Source organism: Rhinatrema bivittatum, chromosome 1, assembly GCF_901001135.1.
Source record: "Rhinatrema bivittatum chromosome 1, aRhiBiv1.1, whole genome shotgun sequence".
Classification (NCBI taxonomy): domain Eukaryota; kingdom Metazoa; phylum Chordata; class Amphibia; order Gymnophiona; family Rhinatrematidae; genus Rhinatrema; species Rhinatrema bivittatum.
Genome location: NC_042615.1, coordinates 284,550,250 through 284,572,332, shown reverse-complemented (window position 1 = coordinate 284,572,332; position 22,083 = coordinate 284,550,250). Strand labels below are relative to the sequence as shown.

Below are 22,083 nucleotides of genomic sequence, written 5' to 3'. Positions count from 1 at the left end.
GTGTGGCCTAAAGACAGCTATGTAGCATTCCCTGGGGAGGGATATGTTAAGAGGTAAGTCCATTATCACTAAGGTTTGGGCATGCTTTTTTGTACAGGAAAGTTTTTAGGGCTTTTTTTTTTTTTTTTAAAGAATACTCTCTCGGAGGCATCTTGCTTCCTTTGGTAGGTTGTTCCATAGGAGAGGTCCTGCAGCAAAGAAAGCTCGTTCTCTGGTTTCATCAAGTCGAGTAAGTTTAGGACATGGGGCATCTAATAGCATTAGGTTTTCTGATCCAAGGGGTCATGAGGGAGAGTGTGGATTTTTTTATTATTGAGGAGATCCAGGGAGAGTGTAAATTGTAATGGCATCATACAAAGGTTTCCTTTTGACAACTCTCCCATACAGATAACTGTTGTGTAATCAAAGCCATACAGGTAATAACCACTACAGTGTCAGATCATTTGCAGTGAACTGTGGGTTCTCTTTTGCAGATCTGACCAGTTTTGGGCAATTTTATCAGATTTTATATGGTCTTCCAGATCTTGCCTCAACTTCCATAAAGCTTCCATTTCTTAGCAATGTTTCTGACAGTTGAAATTGCTAGCTGGAAGCATTCAGAGATTTTTCTACAGCCTTGGAATGTACTTCTGGAAGAGATAGTGAAGACAAAAATAGTAACTAAATTCAAAAGGGCATGGGATAAACAATGTGGATCCCTAGGGCCTAGAAGCTAGAATTAGAAATTAAAAAAAAAAAAAAAAAAAAAAAAAGGTGCAGGAAGGGAGGGGGGTAATCTGCATGGAGCGACAGTAAGGCATGGGGTAACACGAATAAGTAGCAGTTTCTATCATAAGCAACTTACTGAGCAGATTGGATGGATCATTTGGTCTTTATCTGCTGCTATTACTATGTTTTTAAACAGGCTTTTGCACTGACGATCATACTTTAACCCAATTTTCTTTCTTTTTAAATTTTAAGCTAAATACAAGGAAGCATTATTTTGCTTTAGTATAATTGTTTTCTATAACAAAAAAAAAAAAAGAATTGTGAACTTGTTTTCTAGTGCAAGAAGTTTATTTTATGTTTTTAAATGCATAAAGAAGAGAAGCTGGACAACAGGCAAAACTTGTAGGTGCAAGGGAAGAATATTTTTATCGCAACTTTTTTGCTCAACTTTATTTTTATTTGGTATATTTTATTATTTGATTATGATCAAGTCGAAGAAACATCAAATGGACAATACACAACCTAAACTATAATGCTGACAATCTTTTTTATTGATTTAAAAGTTACATACCGCATTCTACAATGGAGTTAGGTCGAAACAGCTTACAGAGTCACATATATAAGATATAAAGCTCATGATATATATTAAATAAAGAGCAATTCATAAAATCAACATATAAGAGTGAGACAACAGCTGCATCATACATCTAAGATGTAAAGTAGAGGAAGTCAGACAATGGTTGTTTAAAAGCCACAGAGCATATGTAGGTTTTCAATTTTTTTCCTGAACTACCTGGAGTTCGATAGTAGCCTTAGGGAGTCTGGTATCTTATGATCTAAGCTTCTTTTGCAAGTCCACTAATGGGGAGGGGCTAAGGGAAAACTCATTAGCAAGGAGAATTTTACAAAACAATGGGGGGGGGGGGAGGGAACTAGGAGATCACCACATCAATTCAGACTTACAGGCTTGCTTGACAGACCATTACTGTCTCAGCTGCCAAGCTTTTCTATATATTTTTCCACCCTTGAGAGTCAATACCATCTTCTTTAGCTTGTAGTATCTACTGCATTGACACTTTGCATATGAGGCTCTGGCTAGCTTTAATATACTAGCCTCCTTCTGCAGACAATAGATATCCCAGATAGCTTTTACACAGCGATTCCTAAAGCAGGAAGTTTAGTATTTGCAGTGCATAGGCACAAAGGATGCAAGGTCTAACGTTTTGAAGCTAAAACTTACATTTAAATGTCAACCATACTGTGAGAACCCAAAATAAAACCATCCAGCTGTTATTTTCAAGCATGTAAATTTTGTTTCTTCTTTAAAGACTATAGGTTGTTTTGGTTTGTCTTTTTTTTTTAATATTTGTTTTTACAACTGGAAAAGTTGATAAAGTAATTATACTTGGAGAAAAGCAGACCTAGATCTTGTTATATAAAAAAAGTAACTGGACCAATTTCTTAAGTTCAGTATAGTATGGTTGCCATGTCACGCTACTTGAATAGGTAGAAATAAGGGTCAAATAAGATGACCTGACCCAATGAAGGGGGGAGGATAACTTTCAATAGTTAGTCACAAATGTATCAAGTTAGTCCAATAAAAAAAGTTACATCACCTATAATTTGTTTTGTTGAATTATTTGTACATTCAGTTGAGTAGGTGAACATCCCATATAGCCAAACCAGTATACTACACTTTAGTTGGGATTAAAACCTCTGGAAATATGGAAGGAGGATACTACAGATGTGTTTTAGCACACATCCATTGCTCACATACACATTTACAAAGGACGTGCAGAGATTTTTAGAGGGGGGGGGGGGAGAAAAAAAAAAAAAAAGCTACTCACTGTGTTACAAGAGGTCAGGAGGTTAATAATGTTGTGATCGAAGTGTGTAATATGATTAGAAATGTAAACTTTCACACTTGATTCCCTTAGTCTGGGGTCATTCTGTTTCACAAAGAGCCCCAGCACTGAACACATCACCCGCACGATGAACCTGCAAGCAAGACAGGATAGGATGTTAGGAATAACAAGGGGATTCCAGCGCATCACATGCATGATGAATCAGCAGTGAGAAGATTACACAGAGATCTAATTTGATAAGTCTCTTACACAGTAAAAATGAGGAGACAGGGCTTGTATAATCCTACTATAAAACCAAAACAAAGCTTGTAGTCACACTCCTTGGACTGAGCCTTAGATTTCAGAAGCTTAGGAGCACTTGAATGGGACACTTCATGTTCCTTGACATGGCATTGATGGCTCAAAAGGAGGTTCCCTCTCCCAGCTCAGTACTGACCCAATACCCCACTATGGTGTAAGCAGGTACTAGACTCCTGAGTGCACAGTCTTTTGGAGGAGATGTTGAAACTAGTTACCCAAGAATCCACTTGTACTTCAGATCTGAAACAAAGTTGTCAAGGCTAAATAACACTGCACAATTTGGCCAGCCAACAACCAAATTAGGTTTCTAAACCTCTCTACTATATACTCTGGTCCACTGCCTTTATACCTTAACTGTACTGTAAATGTTAAATGGTTTCTAAGGCTCATTGGGTTTTTACCTTCTGATGAGGTTGTCAGGCAGTGCACAGCTCACTAAGAAAACATGAACGCCAATGAACATCCTGAGAATCAGCAGGCAGAGGCCAAATGGGGTGTAGAGAAAGAGGATGATGAGAAGGAATCCATCATTGGGAAACCTACAAAAAAAAAAAAAAAAAGTAAAGCAGAAAAAGGTTAAGAAAAGCATCTAATCTCTCGACATATTAGCCCAACATTCACTAAGATTATAGGTATAGGTCACTTAATGTCATCATAACTTATTAATGCCTTGTCCCTTACTTGTGTATACTTTCTACACAGAGGTTAACATGTTTTTCTGGTGCCCAAAACTTGAAATTTTTTAACACGATACCAAAAGAATCACTAGTAATGGTGGTTAGTCCAATTTCTCTTCAGCACAATAGCCCATTTGATTGAGGGGTGCTTCTCTGGAGACAGGCAGAAAGACACCTAAAGTCATTCACCTGGACACAAACCCCTTACCATATCACTTTTTGTGATTTCCTCAGCAGTGAGATACAAAAATGAAAAAGCGATGGTGGAGAGTATGGCTGTAGTGATAGAATGTACTAGACTTAACAGCTACTGATGGCATCCAACTACCTTGTACTTATCCTCCACTACAGCTCCTAAAATAAGGATTTTTATTTTTTTTTTGTTATAAGTATCATCATGCTGGGTCAGACCTAGGTCCATCAAGCCCAGCATGCTACCTTTGACAGTAAATCACAAGTACTCAGCAGTTCCCAAATAGTTAATCGCTAGGTCCTGAAAATTGTGCAGTCTAGATACCACTTGCATTTCTCTCACACACCCCCAGCTCAGGGGCTTTCAGCCTTCAATTCAGACTTGTCTCTGTCAGCACAGTTTTGCATGGAAGCAGCATCACTCCTTGAATGGATCGATAGAACGAACTTCTCCCCAGAAACTAAGCCAGGGATTTTACTCTTATTTCAAAATAGGGGTGGGGGTGGGGGGGGGGGGGGGGGGGGAGAGATTAAGCTGAGACATATTCTGGATTTATGAAGATTGAACAAGCTTCTGACATGGAAGAAGTTCAAAATGAACTCCTTTCACACAATCCTTTTGTTTATGCAACCAGGCAACTGATATGTACCCTGGAACTCAAGGATGCCTATTGCTCATGTCCCAATTGATCACCCACACTGGAGAGACCTTTGATTCATAGTGGAGAGGACTCTGACAGAATAAAGTCCTTCCTTTCGACATACGTGCAGCAAACCGTATTCAAATGCCTGGCAGTGGTAGCAGCATACCTGTACCGGATGGGGTCTGTCAGCCCCACTGGTAAGTTCTGGACTCGCTGGAGAAGCTACCCAACTTTTACAGTCCTTGAGCTTTCTGCTCAACTGTACTAAATCGAGCCTTGTTCCTATCCAGAGGATTCAGTTCGGGACCAGGCATTCCTCCCAAGCAAAAAGGGCCTCTGTGCTAAAAGGCATTCTTGCAGCAGGATCAAGCACCAGTAAGATCAGTCTTAGTCAACCTGAGGCACATGGCAGCTACATTTCACATCACGCCATTCACTCAATTGCATATGGAAATAGAGGAAGGTTGAAATAAGAGAAACACACAGTGGGGCTTCTCAGTATTAGTGGAACCCAAGTATGACAACTAACGACCCAGCACATCAGGGTATTAACCAGAATGGCAACAGCGTTTTTGTGGTGGTTCAGTTTGGCTTTTCCAGAGAATACTGGTGGGCTGATATTGGGGCAGAACTATATATCCTTGATGTCAGCTTTTACTCCATCTCCATCTGCTGGTAGAGGTGCATAACCCACTTGTGGGGATTGGCCTGCCTTCCTTAGAGAAAAGGAAATTCAGGTAAGTAGTAATTTCTCTTTTCACCTTTTTCCTGAACATCAGGTAGTGCAAAGTATCTCCTGTCAATATGTTCCACAAGTGGTGCGTAATAGCTGAAAGTAGTCTGTCGAGATGAAGTCTAAAAGCCCTGATGGGCAAAACGAAGAGACCTTGATGGGTAATACATTAACAAATCTGAGAGACCTGGATAGACCTCTGTGAAGAGCAAACAAAATTTAAAACAAAATGTGAGACAATGGGTAGCCAGTGCAAAGAATCTAGTAAAGGGTAGCGTGATCAAACGTTTCTTAGAAATCAAGTTACAACTAATGACATATACTAGAACAAGGGGGAAGCAGACAGTCACTCAAATGCATGGTTCAGAGAAATGTATCCCTGAAGGATACTAATGAAACAGGAGAGTTAGGGCATCCCAACAGAGAGGTTCCAATAAAAGCTAAGGTAGCCCATGTGCCTAATATGTAAAAAAAAAAAAAAAAAAATCACCTGAGTTAAAGATTTCCAAATTATCCCTATCAACTGAAAAGCAGGTTGTTAATACAAACAAAAAAACCCCGCACACTTTGGACTGTCTGCATGCCAATGCCAGAAGCCTAAGAAGATGGGAGCATTAGAGTGTATAGCAATGAATGATGAGAATGACATAATTGGCATCACAGAGACCTGGTGGAAGAAGGATAACCAATGGGACAGTGCTATATCAGGGTACAAATTATATCGCAATGATAGGGAGGATCAACTTAAGTGGGGCTGTGGCACGTTATATCCAGGAGAGTATAGAATCCAACAGGATAAAGATCATAAAAGAGAGACTAAATGCTCAGCAGAATCTATATGGGTGGGGAGACCAAGATGGCCACTGTATGAGTAGCAGGGAGAAAGCCTTTTTTGGCTTTACCTCGCAGTTTTCTTAAATAGATATGCCTCATATGAAACGCAAAGCCAAAACTTAAAGAAACGTTTCAATCAATTTCTTCGGATCTAATACAGCAGAGGATTGAGCGCTCTCTTTCATCCACGCCATTAATACCAGGTGCTGAGACCCCAGTGGGAGTTGACGTGGAGCGGATGCCAACCCCACTGGCTGACAAGATCTCATTAAGTCCCGATGCGCCAAGAATGCCAATTCCCCCCTGCAGATCACCTATGCCATGTTTGGATTCTATATTGTCTTCACCCTTGCAAGATAGGGAAAAGACTGATTAGAGCCGCCAGATGTCTGAGACTGTGGTAGTTTCTGCGGGGAAAGGATTCTTCCATTTCTTTTGGTATAGAGACTCCTGTGGCTATTTCTAAGGGGATTCCATATGGGACGTCATGCTTTAAAATCCTGCAAAGTGAAGGACGTGAAGCACCAGTGGCCCCAGGTATACAATTTAATTTTAAACAACCTGCTGTAATAACACTTGATAGTGTCTGGAATGTTTTGGTCTCCTTAGAGACAGTTTTTACCGCTTTAACTCAAGTTTCAATGGACACGAATCAAGTACTGGCCATGGAAGGACTAGTTACCTCAAGATTCGAAGATAAAATGTATAGAAACTATATTCTCTTCTTTTGAAAGGATCCAACAAGGATTGGTTCAGTCAGATCATTCCCTCAAAAAAAACAAAACAAAAAACACAAAACAAAAAACAAAAAACAAAAATACTTGAGAATATAGAGAATTCCTTAAGAAGCTTAAATGTAAGGGTACTTAACTTCCCGGTTCTTAAATATATCTCCGATTGATTTATTTAAAAGCTATGTCCTAAATATTCTCAAGATACCATCCAATGCTATGCCCCTTATAAACGAGGGCCTAGTTACCTCAGGAGGCGTCAGAATCTTTGGCAACTGCTTCTCAAAATCAACATCTTATGAACACCACGGATGTATTGAAAATTTCCCAAGAGACAGATTATGCATAGAGGGACTATGTTGGTTATTTTTGCCTTTATGAATGAAAGGAACACTGTCCTAAGTTTTTTCTATGAAACAGAAAACTTACTTTTCATGGAAAACAAGTTTGGATCTACCTGGATGTGACAAGAACAGCACAGAAGTGATGAACGAAGTTTCTGTCTATGAGAGCAAAGGTTCTCTCTCATGGGGGGCAATATATACTATGCTATCCATGCAAATGTCTAGTGAAATATTTAAATGTCAATTATGTGTTTGAGTCGTCACAGCTAAGGGCTTTTCTGGATTCTTACTAAGGAACACTTATGCAATCTTGGCAGTAATGTTATAACGTAGGCTAAGCTCTCATTTTCTTTTTATGATTATTCACTGGAAGAATTGCTCCATTATTTCTCTGTCTCCCCAATTTCCTATATTATTTGAAGGAATGTCAATATTTTTTATTTCTTCTTTTTGGAAAAGTGGCTTTACTGTATTTCTGACACTCCTATTGCTGGTACAAGATACTCCTTGTGTTTATTGTATACTTTAAAAAAAAAAAAAAACCTATGGGTAGAAATCCCATGTAGGTTGGGTAAGTGTAGTGATAGGAGTATACTACCGTCCATCTGGACAAAATGATCAGACAGATGATGAAATGCTAAGAGAAATCAGAGAAGCTAACCAAATTGGCAGTGCGGTAATAATGGGATATTTCAATTAGAACATACCATACTGGGTCAGACCACGGGTCCATCAAGCCCAGCATCCTGTTTCCAACAGTGGCCAATCCAAGGCATAAGAACCTGGCAAGTACCCAAAAACTAAGTCTATTCCATGTTACAGTTGCTAGTAATAGCAGTGGCTATTTTCTAAGTCAACTTTATAGCAGGTAATGGACTTCTCCTCCAAGAACTTATCCAATCCTTTTTTAAACACAGCTATACTAACTGCACTAACCACATCCTCTGGCATCAAATTCCAGAGTTTTTGTGCGTTGAGTGAAAAAGAACTTTCTCCGATTAGTTTTAAATGTGCTACACGCTAACTTCATGAAGTGCCCCCTAGTCCATTATCTAAAACAGTAAATAACCAATTCACATCTACCTGTTCTAGACCTCTCATGATTTTAAACACCTCTATCATATCCCCCCCCTCAGCCGTCTCTTCTCCAAGCTGAGAAGTCCTAACCTCTTTAGTCTTTCCTTATAGGGGAGCTGTTCCATTCCCCTTATTTTGGTCGCCCTTTTCTGAACCTTCTCCATCACTACGCTCACAATTACCCCAATACTGACTGGGTAAATGTAACATCAGGACATGCTAGGACAAAGTTCCTGGATATAATAAACAACTGCTTCATGGAGCAATTGGTCCAGGAACCAACGAGAGGAGGAGCAATTATAGATTTAATTCTTAGTGGAACGCAGGATTTGGTGAGAGGCAACGGTGATGGGGCTACTTGGCAATAGTGATCATAACATGATTAAATTAAAACTAAATAACTGGAAGGGGGATAAGTAAATCTACAGCTCTAACACTAAATTTTCAAAAGGGAACTTTTCAAACGAGGAAAGTAGTTAGAAAAAAAAAATGAAAGGTGCAGCTGCAAAGGTTAAAAAGTGTTCAACAGGCATGGACATTTGTTTAAAAATACAATCCTAGACGCGCAGTCCAGATATATTCCACACATTAAGAAAGATGGTAGGAAGGCAAAACGATTACAGACATGGTTAAAAGGTGAGGCTTTTTTAGCAACAAAAAAAAAAAACAAAACACACACAACACATCCTTCATAAATTGGAAAAAGGATCCATCTGAAGAAAATAACTTGACAATGCTTATGCTTTTCCTAAGTGTAAAACAAATAAGACAGGTGAAGAGAGAATTTGAAATGAAGTTGGCTGCAGAGGCAAAAACGCAAAAAAACTTTTTAAAATATATCCGAAGCAAGAAACCTGTGAGGGAGTCGGTTGGACCATTAGATGACCAAGAGGTTAAAGGGACTCTTAGGGAAGATAAGGCCATTGCAGAAAGACTAACTGAATTATTTGCTTCTGTGTTTACTAATGAGGATGTTAGGGAGATTACCAGCTCCGGAGATGGTTTTCAATAGTGATGAGTCAGATGAACTGAACCAAATCACTGTGAACCTGGAAGATGTAGTAGGGCAGATTGACAAACTAAAGAATAGCAAATCATCTGGACTGTATGGTATGCATCCTAGGGTTCTGAAGGAACTAAAAAATGAGATTTCAGATCTATTAAAATCATCCATTGTATCTGAAGACTGGAGGGTGGCCAATGTAACCCCAATGTTTAAAAAAAAAAAAAAAGGGCTCCAGGGGCGATCCAGGAAACTATAGACCAGTGAGCTTGACCAGTGCTGGGAAAAATAGTGGAAACTATTCGAAAGATCAAAATCGCAGAGCATATAGAAAGACATTGTTTAATGGAACATAGTCAACATGGATTTACCCAACAGAAGTCTTTCCTCAAGTCAGCTTCATTTTTTTGAAGGGGTTAATGAACATGTAGATAAAGATGAACCGGTAGATGTAGTGTATTTGGATTTTCAGAAGGTGTTTGATGAAGTCCCTCATGAGAGGCTTCTAAGAAAACTAAAGTCATGGGATAGGAGGCAATGTCCTTTCGTGGATTACAAACTGGTAAAAAAAAAGTCAGGAAACAGAGGAGGATGATTAAATGGTCAATTTTCTCAGTGGATAAGGGTAAACCGTGGAGTGCCTCAGGGATTTGTACTTGGACCGGTGCTTTTCAATATATTTATAAATGATCTGGAAAAGAATACGATGAGTGAGGTTATCAAATTTGCAGATGATACAAAGTTATTCAGAGTAGTTAAATCACAAGCGGATTGTGATATGTTGCAGGAGGACCTTGCAAGTGGAAGATTGGGCATCCAAATGGCAGATGAAATGTAATGTGGACAAGTGCAAGTTGTTGCATATAGGGAAAAATAACCCTTGCTGTAATTACACGATGTTAGGTTCCATATTAGGAGCTACCACCCAGGAAAGAGATCTAGGCATCATAGTGGACAATACTTTAAATCGGCTCAGTGTGCAGCAGCAGTCAAAAAAATTATTATTAAGAAGGGAATGGTTAATAAAATGGAAAATGTCATAATGCCTCTATCACACCATGGTGAGACTGCACCTTGAATACTGTGTACAATTCTGGTCGCCACATCTCAAAAAAGATATAGTTGTGCTGGAGAAAAGTTACAGAAAAGGGTGACCAAAATGATAAAGGGGATGGAACAGCTCCCCTATGAGGAAAGGCTGGAGAGGTTAGAACTGTTCAGCTTGGAGAAGAGACAGTTGAGGGGGATACGACAGAGGTCTAAAACAGGTAGATGTGAATCTGTTCTTTCACTCAATGCACAATTAAGCTCTGGAATTAGTTGCCAGATGTGGTTAGTGCAGTTAGTGTAGCTGGGTTTGAAAAAAGTTTTGGATAAGTTCTTGGAGAAGTCCATTAACTGCTATTAATCAAGTTGACTTAGGGAATGGCCTTTGCTATTACTGGCTGCCAGGTTCTTGTGGCCTGGTTTGGCCCCTTGGAAACAGGGTGCTGGGCTTGATGGACACTTGGTCTGACCCAGCATGGCAAATTTCTTGTGTGTTGTTTTATATACTATCAATTATGGTAATGCCTTGTGCCAGGGCTTACCTCAGATTCAAATTAAGAGGTTGCAGGTCTTGCAAAACACTGCTGCTAAAATGACAAAATTTCAAGTTCTTGTTTGTTTGTACTAGATGCTGTACTAGGGAATTTATACAATGTGGAACTTGCCACAAAGCATATACTGTTTACATTGCCCCATAACAGCAGTCACTTAGTAACGCAACTTTGTAGTTAAGATGTTACTGGTTACTCTCATGCAGTCTCTAGAGAAATCTTGAAAGTCCCAAAGTCCCATTTACTGCTGTTTATTAATGGAATCTGGAATCCACATGGATGGCTTCTGCAACCCCATCCCCATCTCCCTGGAAACCTTTCCTTCTGTTAAGAATGTGATACAGAGTTTACTAATTCTTGTCACAAAATCTACACACGTTATTCAGAAATCAGGAACCTTGACAGTATTCAAGCTACAACATCTTTTATAGAAAAGATATGAACAGGTAGGGTTCTCAAGGAGGGAAAGCAAGTCTGATTACCAGTAAACAGAATGAATTTACCATGATACTTGAGGGACATCTGACGGTGCCAAAAGGACCTATCTACCTCATGAGTCCCTTAGTCAATTTCACAGCTTCACAAGCTTTAGTGAGATAGTCAACTCTTCTGGGAGAAGAGTGGGAATTAAGCCTGCTATCTATGGAAAAGCCTGTTTTAAGTAAGCAAACTTGTTTTCTATGTCGACAAGCAGGAATGAATTAGCCATGACACTTGGGAGTCCCAAGCTAAGGGTTAAATACGCAGACTCCAAAGGTTCAAATAGACTTCATAAGTTGGATCAAAATGACATTAAGGTGCCAAGACGTTTGAGGCTTAGCATGCCACAATTTTTTCATAAGATTTGGCTACCAAAAGGATCAGTAGAAATTAGAGTTCTTATCTGTTGATGGTATGCTACAGTGGCACTAAAATACTTTCCTTGAGTATGTGCAGAGTCTGGATGAAGCAAGAGAAAATAAGTAGTGTAGCAGGTCCTATTGGCTACAAGTGAATGGGTCCAGATATCCAGTGTGCACCAGGCTGAAAATCTCTTCCATTTAAAACTGTAGGCCTTCCTAGATAAAAGCTTCTTGGCTGAAATTGGGATATCTTCCACTTTGAAGAAACAGATAAAACTCCAGTGCATTCAATAAGGGCTTGATGGGCAGGTTTGGATGATAAATGTAACCATCTTAAGTGATGAATGGGGGTGTGCCCAGTGAAATCAGAGGAGGTTCGGGGAACCACACTTGTCTTAGCCATGCCAGATCAATGAGAATAACTTTCGTGTGATCCCATAGCACTATCTGGATTGTCCTTGCAACTAACAGAATCAGAGACTATGTATCCTGGCATAACAAAAAAGCAATGAGATGAACTGAATTTGCTTGGAAGCTTGGGGGGGGGGGGGGGGGGGGGGGGGAAGAACTTTCCAACATTGTTTGCTCTCTATAGCAAGTCATTTGTCTGATCCCAGAGGTTGAGCAGACTGTCACCTGCTAATCTAACAACTTCTTGTGAGGAAGTAGGACCTGATTGAGGCAATTGGCTAGGGGGTTTTGAGATCATGGAAGATATATTACATTCAGATGAGTTCCTTTGTGAATAAGCCATCCTCAGATCGAGAGTTTCTCAGCAAAGGAGCCTCTTCTCCCTTGCTTGTTCATGCAGAACATAGCAACTTGATTTCTTTAAATCAAGATTCCCTTAGCTCTTTTGCTTTCTAGTGGATTTTCACATGTACCAGATGGCACATTCCATGGGTTCAAGCTACATCTATATGAGCTCCCATCTCCCCTAGTGGAGGTGGGTGGACAGAGTCACTTGATGTGGTGTTCGTGGACTGAAGCCTGTAGCAAATAGATATTCCCAGGGTCTGACGTGAGCAGTCAACTTCTGAGTGACTACATGGCTGAAAACACTCAGCCCTACTAGGAAATGACACACAAGCCAAGATACTCCAACATCTGAGACGGCTATAAGGAGCTCCTGCCTAGCTCTTAACATTTATTTATTTGCTTGTATATACTGACATTTGATCGAAATATCACATTGGTTTACATATAACTGAACAAATAAGGCAAGGGCTGCTTATTTTACATTGTAACATGGTAACTTGATTAATAATTTAGAGAGATAGATTTACATTATAACATAATATTGTAACCTAAGAAGATAAATTATAGTTAATGATCTACATAGAGTTTTAGAATGGTTAACTGGAGATATTGCCTTTGAGAGATAGCATTTAACACGTGGCTAGGATGAGATAGGGGATAGGATATGTACCATTATTTACGGAGGGAGCCGCAGGGTGGGTTACACCAGGTAGGTGACAGCAGGGGTTTCGGTTTAGAGGCAGGGTTGGGCCCGGGCAGGGGGGCTATGTTTCTGGTGGGAAGGCTTTTTTGAAGAGCCAGGTTTTGAGGTGTCTTTTGAAGTCTTGAGTGGAAGGTTCATTTCTGAGACGGGGCGGGAGGGAGTTCTATAGTGTGGGGCAGGCCTCAGATATGGCTTGTTTTCGGATAGAGGTGAGGTGCGCTGTTTTGGAGTTGGGAACAGTGAGGAGCCCAGTGTCCGAGGACCTGAGGTGTCTTTGTGGAGTATATGGGAGTATGGCAGCATTTATCCAGTTCATCTCATTGTTGTTTGTTTTTTTGTGGATGAGAGTGAGGGTCTTATATTGGATTCTTTGGCCAATGGGAAGCCAGTGTAGTTCTTTGAGTGTGGGTGTGATTGCATTTTTTTATGTTTGTGATGGATCTGGCAGCGGCATTTTGTAGTACCTGAAGGTGGTTTCGGGGAGGCCAAGGAGTATCGTATTACAGTAGTCTAGTTTGGAAAAGATTATTGTTTGGAGGACTGTTCGATAACCCTGAGTATGAAGAAGGGTTGTTTTTTTTGGGGGGGGGGGGGGGGGGGGGTGGGGGGGGGTTTAGTGTTTGCAGCTTAAAGAATCTGTCCTTGATCATGTTGGAGATGTGGTGTTTGAAGTTGAGTTCGTTGTCAATAGTCACTCCCAGATTTTTTGTAGTATGTGTGTAAGTTGCGACCCTATATTTTTAGGGGTGAGGAGTGGTTGTTTGAGATACGTAGGATTTCGGTCTTGTTTTGGTTGAGGCAGAGTGATAGTTGTGATAGCAGTTGAGTTATTTTCATGCTGATTTGGTTCCATATGCTTAAGGTATTTTCGATGGTTTTGTTTATGGGGAGTAAAATTTGTATGTCATCACTGTATACAAAGTAAGTGAGGTCTGATTCTGAGAGGAATTTGCAGAGTGGGAGGAGATATATGTTGAATAGCATGGAGGATAGGGAAGATCCTTGTGGGACGCCATGTGTAAGTGGTATTCGGGATGATTTTGACGTATTTATCTTTATGTTGAAGGATCTGTTTGAGACATGATTCGAACCATTTGATTGTAGTGTCTCGTAGTCTAATTTCTTTGAGTCTGATTAGGAGTGTTTTGTGGTTAGTGTCGAAGGCTGCAGATATGTCGAGGAGTATCAGGAGGTAGGATTGCCCATAGTCAAGTCCTCCGAGGATGGTATCTGAGAGTGTGAGAAGGAGGGTTTCAGTGCTGAAGAGTTTTCTGAAACCATGCTGAGCAGGTAGGAGGTTATGGTTTTCTAGGTGATCTGTGAGTTGATTGTTGACTCTTTTTTCCGAGGATCTTGGCTATGAACGGGAGGTTGGATACTGGTCTGTAGTTTGCTGGATCAGATTTGTCGAGTTGAGGTTTTTATGAGAATGGGTTGACTACTGTGTTTTTGAGTTTGTCGGGGAATATTCCTTGCTCGAGTGATAGATCTAAGATCCGTGCACTGAAAACTACTTTAAGGAAAAAAAGAACGTGCCTGGTTAAAACACAAGACTTCTACACTGAAAATTGCATTTCAGACCACATTAAAATTATACAGAAAAGAAGTGATTCAAGTTAAAGTTTCTATGCCAATAGAATTGCAATGGCAAATAACAATCCAGCTACTCTATTTAATATAGTAAAATCATTAACAACCGATCATTCGATAACAACTCCTGAAATTAATGATACCTGTGAACAAATATCAAAGTTTTTTCAACAAAAGATTAAAACTATAGCTCAAGAATTCATAAATCTGCCATATCCCAACTATAATCAACATGCAGTAAGCTCTGAATGGACTGATTTTCAGGCTACTTCTCCTATAGCCATTTATAAGATCTTAAGCAAACAAAAAGTATCTAACTCTCCAATAAACCCATGTACAGGCACTTTATTTAAAAATATTGCCGAAAGTTGCTCTGATCATTTGTGCCTGATAATTAGTCATTAAAAACAGGTAAATTTCCAGAACCATTAAAACAGATGTCAATTTTACCTATTCTAAAGAATAAATCCTCTTCATTCATGGATTTCTCAAACTTGAGACCTATAGCTTCCTTATGCTCTTTAGCTAAAGTCCTGGAATCAGTCGTTCTATATCAACTCACAGATTATTTAACAGAGTATGATATTTTAAATCCAAACCAACATGGATTCAGAAAGGGGCATTCTACAGAGACCCTACTGTTATCCTCATTTGACACTTTTCTCAGAGGATTTGATTCCTATACTGACTATATTGTGATTTTTTTAGATCTCAGCAGCGTTTGACACGCTGGATCACAAAATTCTGTTATCAGTCCTTCATTATATAGGAATACAGTCTACAGTGTTAAAATGGTTCGAGAGTTTTCTATCTAATCGTACCTGTCAAGTTAACATTGGTTCATGTTTCTCTCAATCTTTCACGCAACTAACTGGTGTGCCACAAGGGTCATCATTATCACCTATTTTATTTAACATTTATCTGTTACCTCTGTGTCACATCTTATCATCCTTGAATGTTCAATTTAAGCTTTATGCGGATGACATTCAGTTGTTTATTCCATATAAATCATCCTGGCCTGAAACATTCTCATTGATTCAGTTGTATATCAGTACAATTGAACAATGGATGGCTCATAATCGCCTAAAACTAAATAAAAAGAAAAAACGGAAATCCTCTACCTCAGCTTCCTTTCAAATTCCAATAATGCCCCCCCTGCAAATATATCTTTAGGTAAAGATGTGATACAAATTACCAGATTGGTACGTAATTTAGGAGTGTGGATCGATACTAACTTATCTCTATCTCAACACATTTCTAAGATAGTAAAAAACTCTTTCTATAAATTACATGTGTTGAAGCGACTCCGTCCCTTATTATTTTTCAACGACTACCGTTCAGTGCTGCAGGCATTGATTTTTTCAGGTATTGATTACTGCAATGGTTTATACATAGGCCTACCTGATACAACAACTAGACCTTTGCAACTAATTCAGAATTCTGCTGCCAGACTTCTTACTGCTACCCCTTTAAAACAGCACATAACTCCAGTTTTGCAAAAACTTCACTGGCTGCCAGTTAAATTTAGAGTACGCTACAAAATCATTACATTAATCCACTCATTGCTAAATAGCACAGATTCCATCTGGCTATGTTCCATTCTGCATGTGTACAAACCTGGAAGAGAATTAAGATCAGCGGGAAAAAAAATCTATTAGAGGTTCCCACAGTGAAAAAGGCCGCGTTAAACATAAGACAAAGAGCATTCTCGGTCGTGGGCCCTATTTTGTGGAATGCCTTGCCTGATGCTTTGAGACTAATTTCGAATCGAAAAGAGTTTAAGAAAGCTTTAAAAACTCATTTGTTTAAGGAAGCATTTGTGAGCATAGAAACTATGAATTAATAATCTTATAGCCATGAAAACCTAGCTCTTCCTAATTACTACCCTTAATACCATAGTTGCTTCTTCTTTTTCTTTTAGTTTTGTTTATTTTCTTTTATTTTATTGTTTTTATATACCGACATTCGATCGAGATATCATATCGGTTCACATGGAACAATAAACTAATAAGGCAGGAGGACTGCTTATTTTACATTGAAACTAGGTAACTTACATTATAACATGGCAACTTACATGGTACATTATAACATGGCAACTAGGTAACTTACTAGGTATCTAGGTAATTTACATTGTACATGGTGACTTACATAATGATTGAGTAATAGGGTGTATAATGAGAGGAAACGTGGGTAGAAATTATACATTACGGGAAATACATGAGAAAATGCATTTGCTCGTGATGAGACAATTTAGTTAAAGACAGTAATAATTAAAATGAGGCACGCTTTGTAACATAGCAGCCAATTAAATACTATCTTAGGTCATCAAAAATTTTTATGTTATTGATCATATCATTAATTGTATTTTTATTCAAACTTTGTTTAGATGTTTATTTCACTTTTTTATTTTATATTTTATTTAGTTTATTTTACTTTAGTTTTATTTTTTAGATATCCTTGATTATAAGTACATTGTTGTAAACCGTTCTGATCGATATATAAATACGTTAAATAAATAAAATTGATGTATCTGTTATGGGTTTAGTGATGAGCTTGCTGATGAGTTTTAGGGTTTTGATGGGGATGGGGTCAAGAGGATGGGAGGCGGGGTTAGTTTAATGATGGTTTCTATTTCTGTTGATGCAACGGGGTAAAATTGTGACCACGTGGAGTTGTGCGAGAGTAGTTCTGTTGTGTCATTGTGGACTGGGGGGGGGGGGGGGGGGGATCTTGGCGACTTTGTCTTTGAAGAAGTGTGCTAGGTTTTCACTGGAGATGGTGGGGGATGTCGTGGGTTGAGTCATTCTGGGTTGGGTTGGTTAGGTCAGTGAAGTAGAAGAGGGTGCTGGGGTTGAATTGGTATTCATGGATCTTTGTTGTATAGAAGTTTCTCTTTGCTGTGTTAAGGTCCATTGAGTAGATGTGAAGTAGAGTTCTGTATTTGTCTTTCAATTCTGGTGTTTGGGTTCTTCATTTTTTCTGTTTGTCTTAGGATTCGCTTTGTGTTTTAATTTGGGTGTGTAACATGGGGATTTGTGCTTTGTTGAGGTTTTGATTACTTTTCTTAGGGTGGAGCATAAAGATTTGGCTATATCAGCGTTGATGGAAATACAAGAGTTGGTGTCGCTTTTGTTGAGGGTCTTTAAGGCTTCAGGTAGTAGATTAGCGAGGTCGTTGCTGGAGCATGGTTTGGTGAATTCAATGATGTGCTTGTTTGGTTTCATTGGGGGGGGAGTTTAAGATGGAACTTGGCTTGAATGAGGCTGTGGTCGGACCACAATGTGGCGGTGGTTGTGGGTGGGCATTTTGTTGTTGGTGAAGATTAAGTGAAGGGTATGACCGGATTTTTGGGTGGGGGGTGTTGATTTGGCTGAATCCAATGGCGGACATGGTGGAGAGTAGGAGTTTGCAGGTGAGAGATAGGGGGGTGGTGTCGATGTGGAGATTGAAATCCCCCAGTATAATGGCTGGCTCCTGTAAGTTGATGTGGGGGGTTATGGTTTCGATCAGGGGGGAAAGGTTGTGCTGGAGGAGTCCGGAGGGTGCGCAGAGGAGGATTTGGAGGTTTTTGGATTTAAATAGGTTGGTAGGTTCAATGGGTGGGATAAGAATTTATGTTTGTGTACTAAGAATAGTAGGCTGCCTCCTTTTTATTTTGGTCTGGGTATAGATAGTATGTTGTAGGTGTCTCTGGGCAGTTGATTCAGTAGTACGGTGTCTGTGCTTTTCAGCCAGGATTCTGTGATGCAGAAGATGTCAGGTAGGGTGACTAGGAGCAGGTCATGGATGATGGGGATTTTCTTGGTGATTGATTGGGCATTCATGAGGAATAGGGTGAGAATGGTGAGTGTGGACCAGAGGATGTTAGGGTTGATATGGATGTTGGTGAGGCGTCTGATTGGGAGGGTGTTGGGCATGGTGGGGTGATGGTAATGGCGGTGGGTGAGTTTGGGAATGTAGCAAGGTGTAGCCATTACGGGTGATAGAGATGGGCGAGTGTATGCACCAATTGTTTGGATTTTGGATGGGGATTGGGGTATGGTTGGGTCGAAGGGCTTCGAAGGTGGGGCACTCCTTAGTCACGCGCCTTCAGCGCACGGCACCTGGGGCTTGCAGGAGACTTTAAGGCCTGATCCTGCTCTCCGCCTCCTGTGAGGTGGAGCTGGCTCAAGGGGCGGAGCGTCGGAGCATGCAGCCCTGGTTGGCCGGGACGAGGTAGGCCTTACCCCGACGGAAGCGTGCCGATCGCGTGGCCTGGAGTCCCTCTGCTGGTCGGGTCTGGCTGTGAGGGCTGTGGGTTGTCTTTGGCGTCTCGATTCTGGTCCTGCATCCTCCTGGTGGGTCGGGCGTTTCTTGGGTCGGGCTGGCCACGGTCGTGTCCTGCGGATCTGGTCCCACGGTTCGGGTCCGAGGGGCGTAGCATTTGCATCATATTTCAAAACTCCCTGGTGGTCCAGTGGGGGGTCTGGGGAGTCCCCTGCGATTGTTAACATGCAAGAAGTCAAGTGACTATTTTGCAATGCAGATACAGAGAACAAAGATGCCGCCTTTGTGGAAGAAAGGAGCCATCACCACTATGACCTTAAAGGTGGTCCTGGGTGCATTGGCCAGTTGGAAGGGCAAAGCCCAAAACTGATAAGAACGCCTCAGAATAGCACACTGCAGGAACCACTGATGTTTGCGTTGACCGGGAATATGTAGAAAGCCTCCATCAGATCTAGAGATGGGAAAATTTCATGGCACTTATGGAACAGCATCCCATATTTTCATGGGATCAGAACACAGAAATTATGGCCTTCAAGTCCAGCCTCCTTAAGGAAATCTCCAGCCACCCTCTTCTGTAGTGAATTGCAAGGCAAGACCACAAGGCATTCGTGAGGGTGCGAATAAAACACCAGTGCATAACTTTAACAGTTCCAGGGCCTATTGGATTGACATGATTTGGACCCAGCTCTGATAATGGTGAGACAGATGAGGTGCTCTGGATCAGCAAGACTGAAACTTACCAAGGGGATGAGAACTCTTGAGCAGTTGCTCCCCTATAGGGAAGACAACAGCTGCAGCCTTTATTTATTTATAGACTTTTATATACCGGTATTAGTAGGGACATCATACCGGTTTACATAAGAACAAAAGGATTGAAGTTACAATATAACAGGGAAGAGGAACTGGGAAAGGGGATAACTTAAGCGCAGCGTAGAAAGAAAGGTAAACAACCATAAGAGTTGAACTGAGAGGAGCCATAAACACAAAATGGAGGGGGTATTTCAGCTTCTTGCCCCAAAAGAATGAGATGTAGACTTATCCTCTGTAAGATAAGGGATCTGTTCTCAAACTTGCTTCCAGATAAGAACAACCTTAAAAGGCTAACCTCATGAGATTAGACTTAGAAATTTTATCTGCCAACCAATTTCACAACCACCGCAAACATCTAGAGGCTCTCAAGTTACAGCCTGCATCAATTAAGAGAGCCACACTGGTTGCAACAATGCTCCGCTATTTGACCCCTCTCCCTCAGGTTCCTGAGAGAGGCATAGACTCGCCTGAGCCATCAGGGAGCAACAAGAGGCAATTTACAAATTCATTGCTATGGTCTCAAGGCCTGCTTAAGATAGCTTCAATTCTTCGATCCCGAGTATCTTTTAGAGCTGCCCCCTCCTTCTACCGGACAGGTGGTCTGCTTAGACACAGAACAATACAGCACCTCACCTTTGGAAAATGTAACTTTTCCAAGGTATACCGTCCAGCAAAACATCCCCCTTTAATGTTTGCTTCTGGAGAGTCCCATAGAAGAGCAATTAGCTCTCAAATTGCATAGAGAAGGAGAAAGAAACAAGATGCTTGTGTAAGGTGACCAAAAAGGGATCAGTCTTCTGCACACCAGAGTCACACCAAGCAGCTTCAGAGTCTGAGATAGACTAACTCATCAGCATAAAAGAAACGGAGCAGATGTCTATGTGGCTCCAAATCCGGAGGGAATTCCCCTTCAGCCAGAGGGGAGAAACCCACATCTTTGTCAGAAAAATCTGTATCCACATCCTCCTGCAAATCATCAGGGACTCCTGTCCCACAGCACTTGCATGCAGTAACAACCACTGGATACATATTCCCTGGAAAATCCCACTCAGGAAAGGAGGATGGCCTACACCAAGCTCTATATGCCTCAAATTGACACCTTCAAATCTAACATATCCTAAAGACAGGCGCTGTCTTGTCGGGATCCTTTTCTTCCGATTTACGACTATCAGGTATCATTACATATGATTCTGTCCTTTGTCCCTAAGGTGGTTTCAGCCTTTCACATCAATCAAACTATGGAGCTTTTGGGGTTCCCTAACTGGTCTCGGGAGTCTTCTCAGAATATGTACTAGGGGCTGACTTCAGATTGAAATTTGATCCATCTCCAACTGCTAGCAGGAGTACACTTTGCCCAGCAAGGTATCGAATTGTGCTCTGAGATAAATCAACTTCTGAGTGGGTTCCAAGGGACTCTTCTGCACATTGATTACCCAACCTAGGGATCGCAATGTGATCACCATGTTCACTTATCTCTCGCAGTCCACCCGAGACTTTGCGCAAATCAACCAGTCGTCCAAGTACAAGTGGACCAAGATACCCTCCTGACGAAGGAAGGCCATCACCACCACCATCACCTTGGTGAACATGCGAGGAGCTGTTGCGAGACCAAATGGGAGGGCTTGAAATTGGAAGTGTCGTCCCAAGACCTTGAACCGCAGAAACCTCCGGTGATTCAGCCGGATCAGAATGTGTAAATACTCCTCCATGAAGTCCACAGAAGCGAGAAACTCTCTTTCGAACTGCGGCCATCACTGTCCTCAGAGTTTCCATACGAAAGTGAGGAACCTGAAGGCAATGGTTCACCTTCTGCAGATTGACAATGGGCCAAAACGTGCCCTACTTCTTGGGGACCACAAAGTACATGGAGTACCGACCTCATCCCAGTTCCGGAGGCTCAACAGGGACAATAGCTTTGAGCTCGAGAAGTCATTGTAGAGTCACCCGGACCACCTCTCACTTGACGCCACTCGGGACTCCACAAAAACCTCCCGGACCGGGCACGAGAACTCCAGTGCATACCCATCTTTGATCACTTCTAAGACCCAGCTGTCTGATGTAATTCTTGTCTATTCCGTGTAAAAGTTGGATAATCTGCCTCCGACAGCTTCGACGACGGAATGGGTGCTCGTGGCTTCATTGGGGGTTTTTATTACATCCTGCACCAAGATGTCCTGAATTTCTTCCGGGCCGGCAACCCCCTCGAAAGGACTGCTGGCGCCCCGAAGCAAGTTTAGAAATAGGAAGTGCGGAGTATCTACCCACTCTGAAGTGGTGAGAGTCCTGAAACCTAGCTCGAGGAGGGAAGACTTTTAGATCTTTTATCTTCAGGCAACCGATTGCCCTTGGATTCAGTAAGCAGCTTTACTAGCTGATCCAGATCCTCCCCAAACAGGAGCTTGCCCTT

The 22,083-nt window shown here is 41.1% G+C and overlaps 1 protein-coding gene across 4 annotated transcripts in view; it reads right to left on the bottom strand.

Annotated features, from left to right (window-relative positions):
- The window catches only part of AUP1 (AUP1 lipid droplet regulating VLDL assembly factor), a 111,675-nt gene that overhangs the window by 73,661 nt on the left and 15,931 nt on the right, over positions 1-22,083 (bottom strand). For all 4 annotated transcript variants that reach the window (XM_029595864.1, XM_029595856.1, XM_029595873.1 and 1 more), the window contains exons 2-3: positions 3,275-3,412; positions 2,556-2,706 (exon numbers count right to left, since the gene is read on the bottom strand). In XM_029595864.1, coding sequence (XP_029451724.1) covers positions 2,556-2,706; positions 3,275-3,412 — 289 coding nt within the window. The remainder of the gene's footprint in view (positions 1-2,555; positions 2,707-3,274; positions 3,413-22,083) is intronic.